At 29.7% G+C, this 14,212-nt stretch overlaps 7 protein-coding genes and 1 pseudogene across 7 annotated transcripts; 5 read left to right on the top strand and 3 right to left on the bottom strand.

Annotated features, from left to right (window-relative positions):
* Nucleotides 1-5: 5 nt before the first annotated feature.
* AsnRS (asparagine--tRNA ligase) lies at nt 6-2,240 on the bottom strand. The gene is made up of 3 exons (XM_027341590.2): nt 2,066-2,240; nt 617-2,004; nt 6-498 (listed from the first exon to the last, which is right to left on the bottom strand). The coding sequence occupies exons 1-3, from the start codon at nt 2,094-2,096 to the stop codon at nt 235-237; spliced, it is 1,683 nt and encodes a 560-aa protein (XP_027197391.2). The 5' UTR covers nt 2,097-2,240; the 3' UTR covers nt 6-234.
* A 52-nt stretch (nt 2,241-2,292) lies between these two features.
* On the top strand, nt 2,293-4,361 carry thoc6 (THO complex subunit 6). The gene is made up of 2 exons (XM_027341929.2): nt 2,293-3,884; nt 3,950-4,361. Exon 1 carries the CDS (start codon nt 2,399-2,401, stop codon nt 3,518-3,520), a length of 1,122 nt encoding a protein of 373 aa, XP_027197730.2. The 5' UTR covers nt 2,293-2,398; the 3' UTR covers nt 3,521-3,884; nt 3,950-4,361.
* On the bottom strand, nt 4,239-5,682 carry spict (magnesium transporter spict). The gene is made up of 3 exons (XM_027341816.2): nt 5,382-5,682; nt 4,975-5,315; nt 4,239-4,916 (listed from the first exon to the last, which is right to left on the bottom strand). The coding sequence occupies exons 1-3, from the start codon at nt 5,557-5,559 to the stop codon at nt 4,374-4,376; spliced, it is 1,062 nt and encodes a 353-aa protein (XP_027197617.1). The 5' UTR covers nt 5,560-5,682; the 3' UTR covers nt 4,239-4,373.
* Nucleotides 5,683-5,718: 36 nt separating this feature from the next.
* Nucleotides 5,719-6,394, top strand: LOC142646242 (uncharacterized). Its single transcript, XM_075824577.1, has 2 exons — nt 5,719-6,018; nt 6,079-6,394. Exons 1-2 carry the CDS (start codon nt 5,813-5,815, stop codon nt 6,281-6,283), a joined length of 411 nt encoding a protein of 136 aa, XP_075680692.1. The 5' UTR covers nt 5,719-5,812; the 3' UTR covers nt 6,284-6,394.
* Nucleotides 6,395-6,538: 144 nt separating this feature from the next.
* Nucleotides 6,539-8,569, top strand: LOC113798776 (adenylyl cyclase-associated protein 1-like). The gene is made up of 5 exons (XM_075824576.1): nt 6,539-6,777; nt 6,882-7,114; nt 7,173-8,006; nt 8,068-8,211; nt 8,273-8,569. Exons 1-5 carry the CDS (start codon nt 6,774-6,776, stop codon nt 8,348-8,350), a joined length of 1,293 nt encoding a protein of 430 aa, XP_075680691.1. The 5' UTR covers nt 6,539-6,773; the 3' UTR covers nt 8,351-8,569.
* A 2-nt stretch (nt 8,570-8,571) lies between these two features.
* On the top strand, nt 8,572-9,558 carry LOC113798918 (beta-1,4-galactosyltransferase 4 pseudogene; annotated as a pseudogene).
* Nucleotides 9,559-9,644: 86 nt separating this feature from the next.
* On the top strand, nt 9,645-12,136 carry mre11 (double strand break repair nuclease mre11). Its single transcript, XM_027349137.2, has 2 exons — nt 9,645-10,750; nt 10,810-12,136. Exons 1-2 carry the CDS (start codon nt 9,738-9,740, stop codon nt 11,915-11,917), a joined length of 2,121 nt encoding a protein of 706 aa, XP_027204938.2. The 5' UTR covers nt 9,645-9,737; the 3' UTR covers nt 11,918-12,136.
* Nucleotides 11,934-14,133, bottom strand: LOC113798648 (uncharacterized). The gene is made up of 2 exons (XM_027349247.2): nt 13,383-14,133; nt 11,934-13,238 (listed from the first exon to the last, which is right to left on the bottom strand). Exons 1-2 carry the CDS (start codon nt 13,603-13,605, stop codon nt 11,968-11,970), a joined length of 1,494 nt encoding a protein of 497 aa, XP_027205048.2. The 5' UTR covers nt 13,606-14,133; the 3' UTR covers nt 11,934-11,967.
* Between the last annotated feature and the right edge of the window lie 79 nt (nt 14,134-14,212).

Below are 14,212 nucleotides of genomic sequence, written 5' to 3'. Positions count from 1 at the left end.
GAAAATTTTAAATGGAAAAAAAAAGAGAAAATGTTTTCTGATTTTATTTGGAAAAAAACAAACAAATTGATAAATAGCCCAAATTGATAGAAAAAGATTGGTTATTTAGTTTTTGTTGTTTTTAATTTTGAATTTTAAAATAAAAAAAAATTAAATGTATCATGATTTCCATGATGACGTTATTAAATAATATCCGATTATTATTGTTTGCTTTGTTGTTTTTTTTTTGTTGTCTTATGGAGTACAACGTGAAATATATCTTGGATAAAGTGTAGCATCACGAATATGATAACGATTCAATAGATAAGTTATAAAACGTTCAAGGCCAAGACCATATCCACCATGTGGTGCTGTACCAAATAAACGTTGATCAGTGTACCAATAATATTTTTCCGGATTAATTTGTTCACGTTTAAATCCTTGAATTAGTTCATCATAGTTCCAGATCCTCATTGATCCACCAACAATTTCACCAACACCGGGTAATAATACATCAACCTATTTGTTTGTGTGTGTGGGTGTTTAATAATAAATGAAAAAGAAAAAGTAATTACAAATAAGAAATGAAAATGTAAATGAATTGATCAGGAAAAGTTTATATTAAAAAAAAACTTACAGATTCTGTAAGACGATTATCCTCTTTACAACGTGGCATATAAAATGATTTGATCTCAGCTGGAAATCTACATAACATAATTGGTTCATTAATTTTATCTGTCATTCGACGTTCAGGCATTTCGGGTATATCTTCACCAAATTCATAGAATGTACCATCATCTTTACGTATATCATTAGCTTTTAGATATTCAATTGCATCCGAATAATTCATTCGTTTGAATGGTTTTTTCGGTGGTTTAAAATCTGGATTAAAAAATAATAGTAATTCTTTTCCAGTTGGATCAGCCATAACACGTTCAATAACATCGACAATTAAATCCTCTATTGAATCAAGCAATTCATCAAAAGTAATGAATACACGTTCAGCTTCAACATGTGTATATTCGGAAAGATGACGTCTAGTACGTGAAGCTTCAGCACGATATGATTGTGCAATACAATAAGCATCACCTAATGATGATAATACAGTTTCCAAATATAATTGTGATGATTGTGTTAGATAAGCTTCTTCACCGAAATAATCAAATTTGAACAAAGTTGAACCACCTTCAACTTGTGATTGAACCATAGTTGGTGGAGTTATTTCCGTATGATTACGTGATTGATAATGATCACGAAATGCACGTAACAATATAGCACGAAATGTCATTATTTTCGAAAGATTTTCACCACGAAGCATCAAATGTCGTTGATCAAGTTGAACATCAACCTGTGATTCTTCATTCAAAACATGATCGATACCACCTGGTGGTGCATTACCAATCAATTCCCAATAATCGCATTTTAATTCAATACCACCGATAGCTTTATCGCATGCAAGTAATGTTCCATAAACAGTAACAGATGCTTCCGTTTGTAATATAAGTGCATCATATGTTTGACAAAGTTGATCGGATAGTACACATTGAAGAAATCCTGATCCATCACGAAGTATGATGAACATCAAAGATTTTCCTTGTCGACGAAGTCGATGTACCCAACCAGATATTCGTACACGTTTATTTTGCATTGAATTAACTGCTTTGATTTTGATTCGTTCGGCAACAGGTAATGACATATCCTGTTCAATGTGAATGGCTTTTGATTCTTCTAATCGTTTTTGTCGTTCTTGATCATCGGTTTCTTTCTTTTCATTTTTATCTTTATTTTTATATTGATCTCTTGTCCAGATTTTCTTCACTTTTTTAATCTGTGATTGACTAACCAATGTCCATTTTTCTTTTTGTTCATTCGATTTTTCATTATCATCCGTAATGGAATCAGTATAGAATGGTGGAAATGGTTCATTTTTTGCTCGACGCATAGCTTCAAGTAATGTTTTTAATGGTTTTGATTGTGATCCATCACCAACAGAATCATCACCATGTTCGCTAATGTAAAGAGCAGCTATTTTTTTTCATTAAAATTTAATTCAAACCAAACAAAATCTATAACGAAAAATACTAACCCATTTTAGTGCAGATTTCTTCTTCGGTCATTATGTTAGTTTGTTTGCAATTACTAAATTGAAATGATCTGATGACTTATACTGAAAAAGATCAATGCTTTTTTTGGCTGATAAAATGCTGATGCAATATGTTGGTCCGGGTTAAGCTTACTCACAAGCTTTTGGTCTATCATATGATGACACGTTGGATGTGTGCACAATATATTGCAGCTTTGTTCGAATACCCAAAGTGATGTCATCTGTGGACGAAAAATAAATCACACCAGCCTATTTTTTTCGGCATTTTGACAATTTTTATTTTCAAAAAAAATTCATTTTTTCAGGTAAAAAAAAATGGAAATCGATAATAAATACATCGATCATCTTCGAACATATTATACAACAATTTTATCACAAATAATTACAAATGATGGCCGTTATTTGTTGGCTGTGGTTAAAAATCGTAAACTAGCAGTATTTTCAGTGGGAAAATATCTTAAAGAATTTCATCGTGATGCTGAATTAATATCAAATAATAATCATCAGGATGGTGGTGTTAATAATTCGATTTCGAATTTATTTTCACAACAAAATCAACGACAACATCTTCAATCGATCAATGTATTTCCAATGGAACGTATGACAAGTTTGTGTTCGATTCAAACAACAACGAAAACATTCGAATCAGATTCACAATATCGATTTATTGTTGGTGGTGTTGGACGACTGAAAGCATTTCGTTTGTCGATGCAAAATCTTGATGAATGTGAAGAAGAATGGATGATTAAATTACCAAGCGATTCAACAATGATTAATTCGTTAACTATGGCTGGTGAAAATAAAATTGTAGCCGGTTGTGGTGATTCAAACATCTATATGTTTGATCGTGAAACACAACAACAAACGGCTAAATTTTCCGGACATCATGATTATATTCATAGCTTAAAATGTTTGAATAATAATTTATCCAGTCCATTGCTATATTCATGTGGAGAAGATGGGAAAATTTTAAGCTGGGATTATCGATCACCTGGTAAACCGATTTTATCGCTTGAACCATTCCATAATCCAGAATTACGACGTATTCAATACGGTAAATGGATTGGATCTATTGATGTGACCGACAATAATGAATGGATTGTTTGTGGTGGTGGACCAAAACTTTCATTATGGCATCTACGTTCGGGCAAATGTGCTCAAATTCTTGACACACCAGGCGTAATTTATTCAAATCGATTTATTGCCGATAATTCTAAGATAATGGCTGCAGGTACAGCTAATCAAGTAATTATTTGGCATTTAAATGATCCTACAAATCCAAATTATATTGATTCATCAATCAATACAATCTATTCGATTGATTATCATCATTATGATAAATTTAATTATGATCTCTATACATTTGCTGGTGATAGCCATCAGATTGAAGTGTGTAAAAATGCTAAATTTATTGATTGGAAACTTTATGTTTCTTAACATATTGACTTTGTCAATTTTTTTAAAATTTTTTTTATTTCGAATAAAAAATTCCCGAAAAAAAATTTGTTTTGTACTGTCATTTTTGAATAGAATGTTTACTTTTCGGAAAGATTTTTTTACTTTTTGATTGCGTAAATTATTAAATGCCAAATTCGGTTTGCGAGTTTTTTTTCTTTTAAATAATATTGGCAAATAACGTCAGTCAATCAAAAAATCATGTCATGGTTAGGATTGGATCAATTGTTCAATTTAGAATTGAACAAAATATCTGCCAGTATTTCGGTGGCCATTTTTACTATCTTATATTTTATTTATAAACGTTATCGTCAATTGAATAGATATCAAAATATTGATGAAAATGGTAAATATGAATGTCAATCTCCCCCAAACATTAACGATTTTTATTTTTCTTTCGTTTCAATCAAGAACTAATGTTGGCCAAATTGAAAGCAGCACGTTTGAAACAACAAGAAATTTATAGCCAAATGATTAAAGAACAAGCAGAACGAAAACAATCCGAAACAGCAACAACAACAACCAAGACAGAACATTCGAATGACAAAAATAAAGCTAAAAATGATGATGATGATACTCTTTCTCGTGATTTTTTTCCATTAATGAATTCTGCACCTGCTTATTATCGACCAATTCGAAAAAAACCATGTGGTCCTTGTGGTGGTGGTGGTTGTGGATAATCAAAATATGAATTTGTATGTTTGCTTGTTATAAATTGACAATTTTTATTTCATATATATAAAATTTGAAACATTTAAATAAAAACAAAATGTAAAATGACTAAACAAATAATTTACAATTGAAAAAGAGTGAGTGGGAATGATGTAATCATTCATTAACATTCATCATCATCCATTGTCCATGTAATAAGACCAGGTTGTACGGATCGTCGAATATCAGGTAATAATGGATCATTAACAACTATTTCGGACATATGTAAAGCGGAATTTGTATTATTCAATCGATTAGTATTCAATAACTGATTTTTTAAATTATTCATATTGATATTTAATTCTTTGAATGCATTCAGCAAAAAAACACCAATTATTGTTGTAGCAAATCCACATAAATTTCCAACAATATTTTCAATTGTCATCGATGTCCATTCACGAAACATAATGGCCGATGCAATCAATACAAATGATGTAAACAATACATAATAAACAGGTGTAACAATTGATGTATCAAATATATCCAAAGCTTTGTTTAGATAATTCATTTGTATTGAAACGGTAGTAATTAATGATATTAATAATATCCAAAATAATGGATTGATTAATTGATTTTGTCCATTTATGGTTTGTCGTATACCGATACCAAATCCTTTACAAGAAATCACAGACAATGAACCAATTAATGAACAGATAAGAATGTATACCTAGGTGTAATTAGATGAAATTAGTTGCTAATAATACTTTTTTTGGAAATTTACTTACCAAAACATTGGAATTACCATAACGTGGTGCATATAAAACAACCAATAAAATTGATGATATAATCACAAAACTTAAATATAGTAGAAATGATGCCCGTACAAGCATCAATGAAATATCATCCAATGAATCAATTTTACCTTCTTTTGGTGCATGTAATACAATCACAGTTGAACCGATTATGGCTAATGAACAACCAATTTTGGAAAAAATGTTTAGATTTTCTTTTAGATATTTATGAGCCAATAATGAACTGACCAATACGCTTAAAGCACCTAAAGGTGTTACTAATGATGCAGGTGCAAATGCATATGCTGTAAAATTTGCCAATTCACCAATGCCCACTTAGAACACATAGGAATTGTTAAATTTTTAGATTATCGTCGAGTAAAAACAAATTGGATACATACTGAATATAAGACCCATCCACCATACCCAATCGGTTAGATAACCAAAACCACCACGACCGGCACGTAAACCACGATTTGATAAACGAATTAGACCAACTTTTTTCAATATAAAACTAACACCAATAAATAAACAGGATATGATGGCTAATGAAACGCCAATCAAAAATGATGTCAACATTATATAAAATCAAATCTAAACAATAATGTTTTTTAAATCTTTTAACATTTTGGAAATCTTAAAAGATGGAAAAATGATTGTATTACACAACAAGACATATGGAATTTTTTTTTGTGACACGTATTCTATGAATCGAATCGAATAAAATTGATTCCAAAATCCAAATTCTTCCACGTGCATTTATCAATTTTTGTTTTCAAAACTCAACTTTTTTTTTGTTTGTTTTTGTGATCAGATATCAATTTCAAAATCAATGACAAGATATTCACGAAAAAAGGGCAATTGTGCCCCAAATCGAAGAATCGGTAAACGATGTTTAAAAACTAAACGTTATAAAAAAGATACTGATCAAATTATTGAAGAAATTCAACGAAATATTGTTAAACCCGAACAAAAACGACCATTTGAAATGGTTGATGATTTACCGGCACAAGGACAATTTTTTTGTACAGAATGCGAGTAAGTTTTTAATTTTTTAATCATCAATTTTTTTCAATTGTCTAATTTGTTTTTGAAAAGTCGTTTTTTCATTGAACAATTAGCATTGAATGAACATCGACGAAGTAAACAACATAAACAAAGGGTAAAAGAATTACGAATACCAGCATATAGTCATAAGGAATCTGAACAAGCTGCTGGAATGGGTTCCTATCATGTTCGGCCAAAGAATTCAAAAATCTCCGAAATGGATATTGACAAACAAACAAGTTCAATAAGCAATTGATGATGATGGTTCTTTTTGATGTAACTATATTTACTCTTATGTTAATAACTAATCTTATTAAATCGAAAGCCAAAAAAAACTGAAGAATAAATTCCATTTTTCAAAAAAAACATTTATAATTAATCACGTGATTAATCAATCAATAAAAATCACGTGATTTTGGAATATTCCGAGAATCTTTCCGGGAAAAATTGATTGGATGCAACCAAATAATGAAAAGAAAAAAAGAGGGGCAACAACTCAGATGCCTCACCCATTGTTATGTGTTATTGTATTGCACACTGTGTGTGTGTGTGTGTTTATGACAAGCCGTCACTATCGACAAATTATCAACCTAAATCGACGCTTTTTACAATTGACAATTCCTATTATATCAATTGTGTCGCGGTTTGTATTTGATTTTTTTTATTGTCATCAAAAACAAAAACTTTGCCAACAATTTCCTTTGTCTTCTAAATTTCTGTTGATAAAATAAATATCCCAAACTAAGATGTGTAAGTGTTGAATGAATCATCATTGATTGATTGATTGATTGATTGATTTAATTAAATTACTAATAATAATCATATCAATTTATTGATTGAAATGACCCAAATAGTTTCGAACAATTCGGTGACAGAATTTCAAGATCTATTAGCTAATCCTATTGATAAATTTTTGGCTATTAGTAATGAAATTGGTGGTTTAGTAAAAGAACAATGTTTATTAGTTCGTAAAGCATTGGATGCTCAATTGAATTTTTTACAATTAGCATCACAATCACAAAAACCTAATGATTCTAAATTGATGGAATTACTTCGACCAACATCCGATCTTATTACACAGATTATTGTAAGAGTTTTTTTTCCAATCAATTAATATTAATCTCATTTTACTTTCATTTCAAAAGTCAATTCGAGATAAAAATCGTAAAGATGAACATTTTAATCTTTTATCATCTGTAGCCGAAGGAATTGCTGCTTTAGGTTGGGTATCAGTAATGCCAACACCAGCACCATATATCAAAGAAATGTCCGATTCGGCACAATTCTATACTAACAAAGTTTTGATTGCTTACAAAGATAAAAATGCTCAAATAGTACAATGGGCTAAATTATGGATTGAATTTCTTGGACAATTACAACAATATGTTCGACGTAATCATACTACCGGTTTAGTTTGGAATGCAAAAGGTAATTCATTGAATAATGGAACAAGTATTGGGTTACCACCACCACCGCCACCACCTCCTTCGGCTGATTTTTTCAACGATAATGTTAATGATAATTCGTCGAAACAAAATGCAGCAAATGATCAACATGCAGCATTGTTTGCATCGATCAACAAAGGTACTGAAATTACTAGAGGTCTTCGAAAAGTTACGGCTGATCAACAGACACATAAAAATAGCTCATTACGACAATCATCGATGGTACCGGATCGAAATCGAACCGATTCAACAGGTCGATCAATCGGTCAAAAAGATCCACCTAAATCTAATCCAAAATTATCGTTAGAAGGTAAAAAATGGATAGTTGAAAATTATTCTGGTCGTCGTGATTTAATTATCGATGATACAAATATGACACAATCGATCAACATTTATAATTGCAATGAATGTGTTTTGACTGTCAAAGGAAAAGTTAATCTTATATCTGTGAATCAATGTCGAAAATTTTCTATAATTTTTGATAATGTATTGTCCGTACTGGAATTTATAAATTGTCAACGAGTACAAGCTCAGGTATGTTTGTGAAATAAAATGATTTTTTTTTTTAATTAAATAAAATTATATTTAACCTTAGGTTAATGGATTGGTACCTACCATTACAGTCGATAAAACTGATGGTATCGAAATATATCTATCAAACGAATCGCTTCAATGTGAAATTGTTTCATCAAAAAGTTCAGAAATTAATGTTTCAGTTTTGAATGCATCTGGCGATTATGTAAGCATTGTATTTCTAATAATTCAATTTTTGTTAAAAAAACAAATTTTCATTATCAAAGGTGGAACATCCATTGCCTGAACAATATAAATCAGTATGGACGGGTAATGGCTTTAAAACGATTGCATTGGATGGATGAAAATCGTTTTTTTTTCTCTGCTCATCAAATCAATAAATGGACCAATTTATATGGAAAAGTATTTATCAGAAGAAATTATTACACTATATTTTATATAATTTTCGGTGGTAACAAACAATAATAACCAAATTATTTCTAATCAAATCTAATTAATCAATAATAATAATAATTTGATTATTTGCTATTTTATTGGAAATAAAATTCAATTTTAAAAAGAAATGTTTTTTTGTTTTGTTTCGAAAAAAAGAAAGATTTCGATTCAGAAATCACAATGAATTGTTGGATAATATTAATCCTTGTATGGATTGAATTTAGATTCCGTGTAGAATCGGTCGAAATGATTCCATATTACAATGTTTTTATTCCGACTAATTTATCAAAAACATTTCAACGTTGTCAAATTGATCTTCCAGCTTCTTTAATCAATTATGAACCTAAATTAGATTTACAAACAATACGAAATGAAAGCTTTCATGAATCGATTGAATTTGGTGGTCGATATCGACCACACGGATGTCAATCATTACAAAATGTTGCCATTATTGTACCATATCGAAATCGTAGCGTTCAATTACAAATTTTTATCTATAATATTCATAAATTTCTTTCGAAACAAAATAAAGTTCAATATCAATTGTTTATTGTTGAACAAAAAGATATGAATCAATTTAATCGTGCAAAATTACTTAATGTTGGTTTTAATGAAGCAATTCGTTGGAATAATTTTGATTGTTTTATATTTCATGATGTTGAATTATTGCCATTAGATTTACGTAATCTTTATCTATGTTCAGATCAACCAAGACATATGTCATCGAATATTGTACGATTTGCTTATTTTTATGAACAACTTTTTGGTGGTGTTTGTGCAATATCGACATCGATTATGAACAATGTTAATGGATTTTCGAATCGATTTTTTGGTTGGGGTGGTGAAGATGATGAAATGCGATCAAGATTAGTACGGAAAAAATATCAAATACAACGTTTTCCATCCGAAATTGCTCGATATATAAAACTTTCACATCCAAAAGATAATTTGAATGATCCAAATCCACAACGTTTTCGTTTGATTAAAGAAAGTTATCGAACATCCGAAAAAGATGGCCTCAATAATCTTGATTATATTCTTCATTCAATTGTTGAACATTCATTTTATGTTATCATATCAGTTGAATTTAAACAAAATAAAAATTAAACAAAACAAAACAAAAAACCGCCAATCATTTTGATTTTTTTTCTTCATCTTATGACGTACTTTATGAGCGAAGAATTTCTAGAATATTTTCAAAATAATTCATTTTTCAGTTTCAACTTCAACTGATTTTTATTAGCGCGTGGGGGTTTTAGATTCTGTTTTTTGTTGTTTTGTTTTTTTCAGCTAAAAATGTCATCTCAGATTGATGAATTTAAAATATTGATAGCATCGGATTGTCATTTAGGACATAATGAAAAACATCCGATTCTTGGTAATGATTCATTTCGAACATTCGAAGAAGTTTTACAAGCAGCTGTTCGTATGGAGGTTGATTTTATTCTATTAGCCGGTGATTTATTCGATGTAAATAAACCATCCGTACGAACAATGCGTCGTACAATGTCATTATTGAGAAAATATTGTTTCGGTGGTGATGGTAGACAAAAATTTTTGGTTAAAAATTTTAAAAATGCTAATTGTATTGATCCAAATTTAAAAGTAAAATATCCATTATTCACTATACATGGTAATCATGATGATCCTATCGGTATGGATTGTTCATGTTGTTTGGATTTATTTTCAGCATCCGGATTAATAAATTATTTTGGTAAACAAGATAATGTAGAAGAATTAGTTGTTAAACCAATTATTTTTGAAAAAAATGATACAAAAATTATCGTATATGGATTTGGATCTATGCGTGAAGAACGATTACAAACATTGATACAAAATGAACGATTTAATTATCTTACACCGGATTTTGATGATGGTGATTCTCAGGAAGAACTGAAAAAATATCTAAAAATTTTACTTGTCCATCAGAATCGTGTTCCACGACCTGGAACCAAACATCTTAATCCATATGATTTAACATCATTACCGGATTTTGTTATTTGGGGTCATGAACATCGTGCTTATAAAGAACCAGAATATTTTGAACAAAATAAATTTTTTATCTTACAACCCGGTTCCACTGTAGCTACATCACTTTGTGAAGCTGAACATGGTGATAAATATTATTATCTAATGAGATGTCATTTTGATCATCAACGTCAAAAACCTCGATTTAAAATTGAATCTTATCGTTGTGAAACTGTTCGTCCGTTTGTAATGACAACAATCGATGTTGATAGCCTATTGACCAAAAATAATTCATTCAAATCTTTACATGAACAACAACAATTTTTGTTTTCATTTTGCAAGTAAGTGTTTTTTTTTGTTTGTTTCAAATTTTCAACCAAATCTTGTTTTATGTTTTCAGAAATCAGGTACAAACAATGCTTACCGAAGCTCGTAGTCAATCAACAGTGATTAATGATGATGGTAGTGATGAAAAACCATTGATTCGTCTTCGTGTTGAATATAGTGATAAAGATCGTTTGTTTGATCGTCGAAAATTGGAATTTCATGTGACAAAATTGGTTGCCAATAATAATGATGTTGTACGTTTTATTCGTAAACGTTCTAGTATTCCGGGTAATTCAGATTCAAATTCAGCCGGTTTTTATGATGACGATGATGATGATGATGGTGGTGATAATGTTTATGATTTTATCGATGCTATACGTGCAGTTGTTGTATCGAAAAGATATCATCTTCAAACAATGTTATTGAAACATTTTGATGAAGCTAATGATCGTAAACGTTTATCAATGTTGGATGAAAAATTTTTCATTGATAAATTGGAAACATTTACTGAAAAAAATCAAACCGATTGTTTTAGAGATTTTACTGGAAATACTAAACAAGCTATGCGTTTTCTAATCGGTTCCGGTATTGGTGATAATGAAAATTTTGAACTTGATGATCTTAAAAAAGAAATTCGATCAATTAAACAGAAAATTGTTAATGATCAAGATTATCGACAACGATTTGAATGGATTATTCGTGAACCATTTGTCAAGCGACCATCAAGTTTATTGCAACAAAAATTATCAAATTCTTCGGTCACGAGAAAAAATCAATCATCAAATAATGGAAATGATTCGAAAATGGCGGATCCATTTTATGAAGATGATATCGATATGTTCGATGTGAATCAAATTGATGATAATGAAGAAGAAGAAGAAGATGATGATGAAAAGTTCATAGCATCAACTTCTCGTGGTCGTCAAAATCGTCGTGAACAACAACAACAACATACATTAAAAACATCTGCAACATTTTTCGATATGGAAAATTTCGATAGTAATGATGATCCAAAACTCACTGGAAAATTACCAGCAAAGAAAAAACCTAAATTAACCAAAACTGTTGCCATTGAAGATTCGGATGATTCAGATTTTGGTTCGATTGAAACATCAACCAAAACTATCAACAAAGGTCGAGGACGTGGTCGTGGTCGTGGCCGACCACCTACAAAAAGATAAAAAAGAAACAAATGTATAATTTTTAAATGAATTTATTTATAAAAAAAAATTTATAATTTTGATTTTTGTTCATTATAATGTTGTTGTGATTGAAATTTTTTATAAACATTATCAAATGCCTGATCCATTATGGTCTGAAATTCTTTTGTCCATTTTGATGATGTTCTTGGTATATCCTGTAATAATGATAATTTTGCTAATAAATATGTACGAAATGTATCATCTTGTTGTTTTTGTTGTTCATTTTGACGTTGACGATTTAGATTATTTAATTGATTATCTTTATCAGATAATTGTCGCCATAATGTTTCTTCACGACGATTTCTTATGATTAATATTTCGTTTTGTGTTTTTAATAATGATATTATTGATGATAGATCTATCCGTTCATTGGAAATTAATTGATCGCCATTAAATTTTGGAATTTTTGCAGAATTTTCATTGTCTGTATCATTCACAGCGGAACGATTACGTTTTCGATTATCAATAGTTATTGATGAGGATGATGGTGGTTTGTTATTTTTATCATTATTATTGACATAAATAATTTGACTTTTGATATTCGATTTGATTGTTGATGTTGGTTGTTGATTAGTTGTTACTAATGAAAATTTTGATTCTAATTCTTCATCATTGGATTCATTTTCATTTTCATCATGTTCTGGTGAATAAATAGTTTCACAGAAAAATTTCGGTAAATCTTCATCATCAACAGCATCGTTATTACCATTTATTTCGCATTCATTCTCTTCATCATCATCATTATCATCATCATCATCATTATCATTATCAGGTAGCTGATTTTGATCATCATCTTCTAATTCAATAGCAATACAATTATCAAATTGATTTGTATTCAATTGTAATTCAATTGAATTGTCTGTTTGTTCGTTGGATGAATCTTCTTCCGAATTTAATATCGGTTGATTAATTTGATTATTATTATTATTAGATTTTGATGGCTGATTTTGTTGACGATAATTAAATTTACCATTAGTTATTGATTTAGGTGTTGATGCTAATAATGACATTGATCCATTACCATTATGATTGGCATTTGATTTGAATTGATTTAATCTTGTCATATGATGATGCGGTTGTTGTTGTTTCGATATCAAAGATAATTGTTGCTGTTGTTGATGATTCAATCTGTTATATTGTAATTGATTATTTTGTGCAATGACTGTATTCAAAAATGATAACTGTGCAGCCCATTTCCATGGTCGTGGTTTTTGACCACTAATTGTTACTTTATGACTTTGTGAAATTTTTTTAAAATATTCTTTACGTAATATTTGCCATTTCCAACGAATATCTTCAACTAAAAAAATGGTGATTAATAATAATTATTATTAGTTTAAAAAAAAAACACAAACTTCAATCGCCCAGAAGGCTTTTGTCACTTTTCAATCACATGCGCCCAATATACAATCAACATTACAAAAATAAATAAAAAAATACATACCCGGTATTGATAATTGTTGTGCAATCTGTTCGAATGCAACAGCACGTGATAAACCATGAGAATATTCTGGATGATTTTTATTCCAAATTAATTCACATTTTTTTATCATATCAATCATTGATAATAATTCATTTATACTAAATTGATGACGATTTGTTCCATTTATTGATATTGTTGTTGATGATGATTGTAATTGATTACCATCTTCATTATCAATATCCATAATTATTTAATAAATAAATTTTGTTTTTCAAAAAATAAAAAATTCAAATTCTAAACCAACAATAATCCATAAAATATACACTCAATTTTCATTGCAAAATCATCACTCACAAAAGCTTTTTGTTTTGCTGTTGTTGTTTGAGTCAATAGCCAAAATTTTTTACCACTCTTTATACAATAAAATTGAATGAGATGTGTTGATGATGGTGGTGGTGGTGGTGGCGATGATGATGAAGGGAGAAGGAGAAGAGAGGTAGAAAAAAGTTGAAAAAAAACAACAGTGTTTGGATGGCGGTGGTGGTTGGAGAGGTTGGAATATGAATTACCACTGGTGGTGGTTGGTTGGTTGTGGCTGGACTGTGTGCTTCCAGAACGCCACCATTACCTCCAACAACAACCACCACCATATTAATGATTTGTCATCAATGATGATGATCATTTTTTTTAAATTTCTTTCCAAAAAAATATCATTAAATTACCAAAAACAAAATTTGTAATTAAAAAAAATGTTGATAACAAAAAAAAAATCTATCAATATGATTCTTCTTCTTTAAAACTCAGAATCGATTCGCATTCGAATTCTATCAAATGGAAATGTTTTCGGTAAA

This window comes from Dermatophagoides pteronyssinus, unplaced genomic scaffold (assembly GCF_027571235.1).
Source record: "Dermatophagoides pteronyssinus isolate colony J.1.1.1.1 unplaced genomic scaffold, Derpt_VIB-CSIC_2022.12 sq0002, whole genome shotgun sequence".
Classification (NCBI taxonomy): Eukaryota; Metazoa; Arthropoda; class Arachnida; order Sarcoptiformes; family Pyroglyphidae; genus Dermatophagoides; species Dermatophagoides pteronyssinus.
Note: the sequence above shows the minus strand (reverse complement) of the source record. Positions and strands in the feature narration are given on the sequence as shown.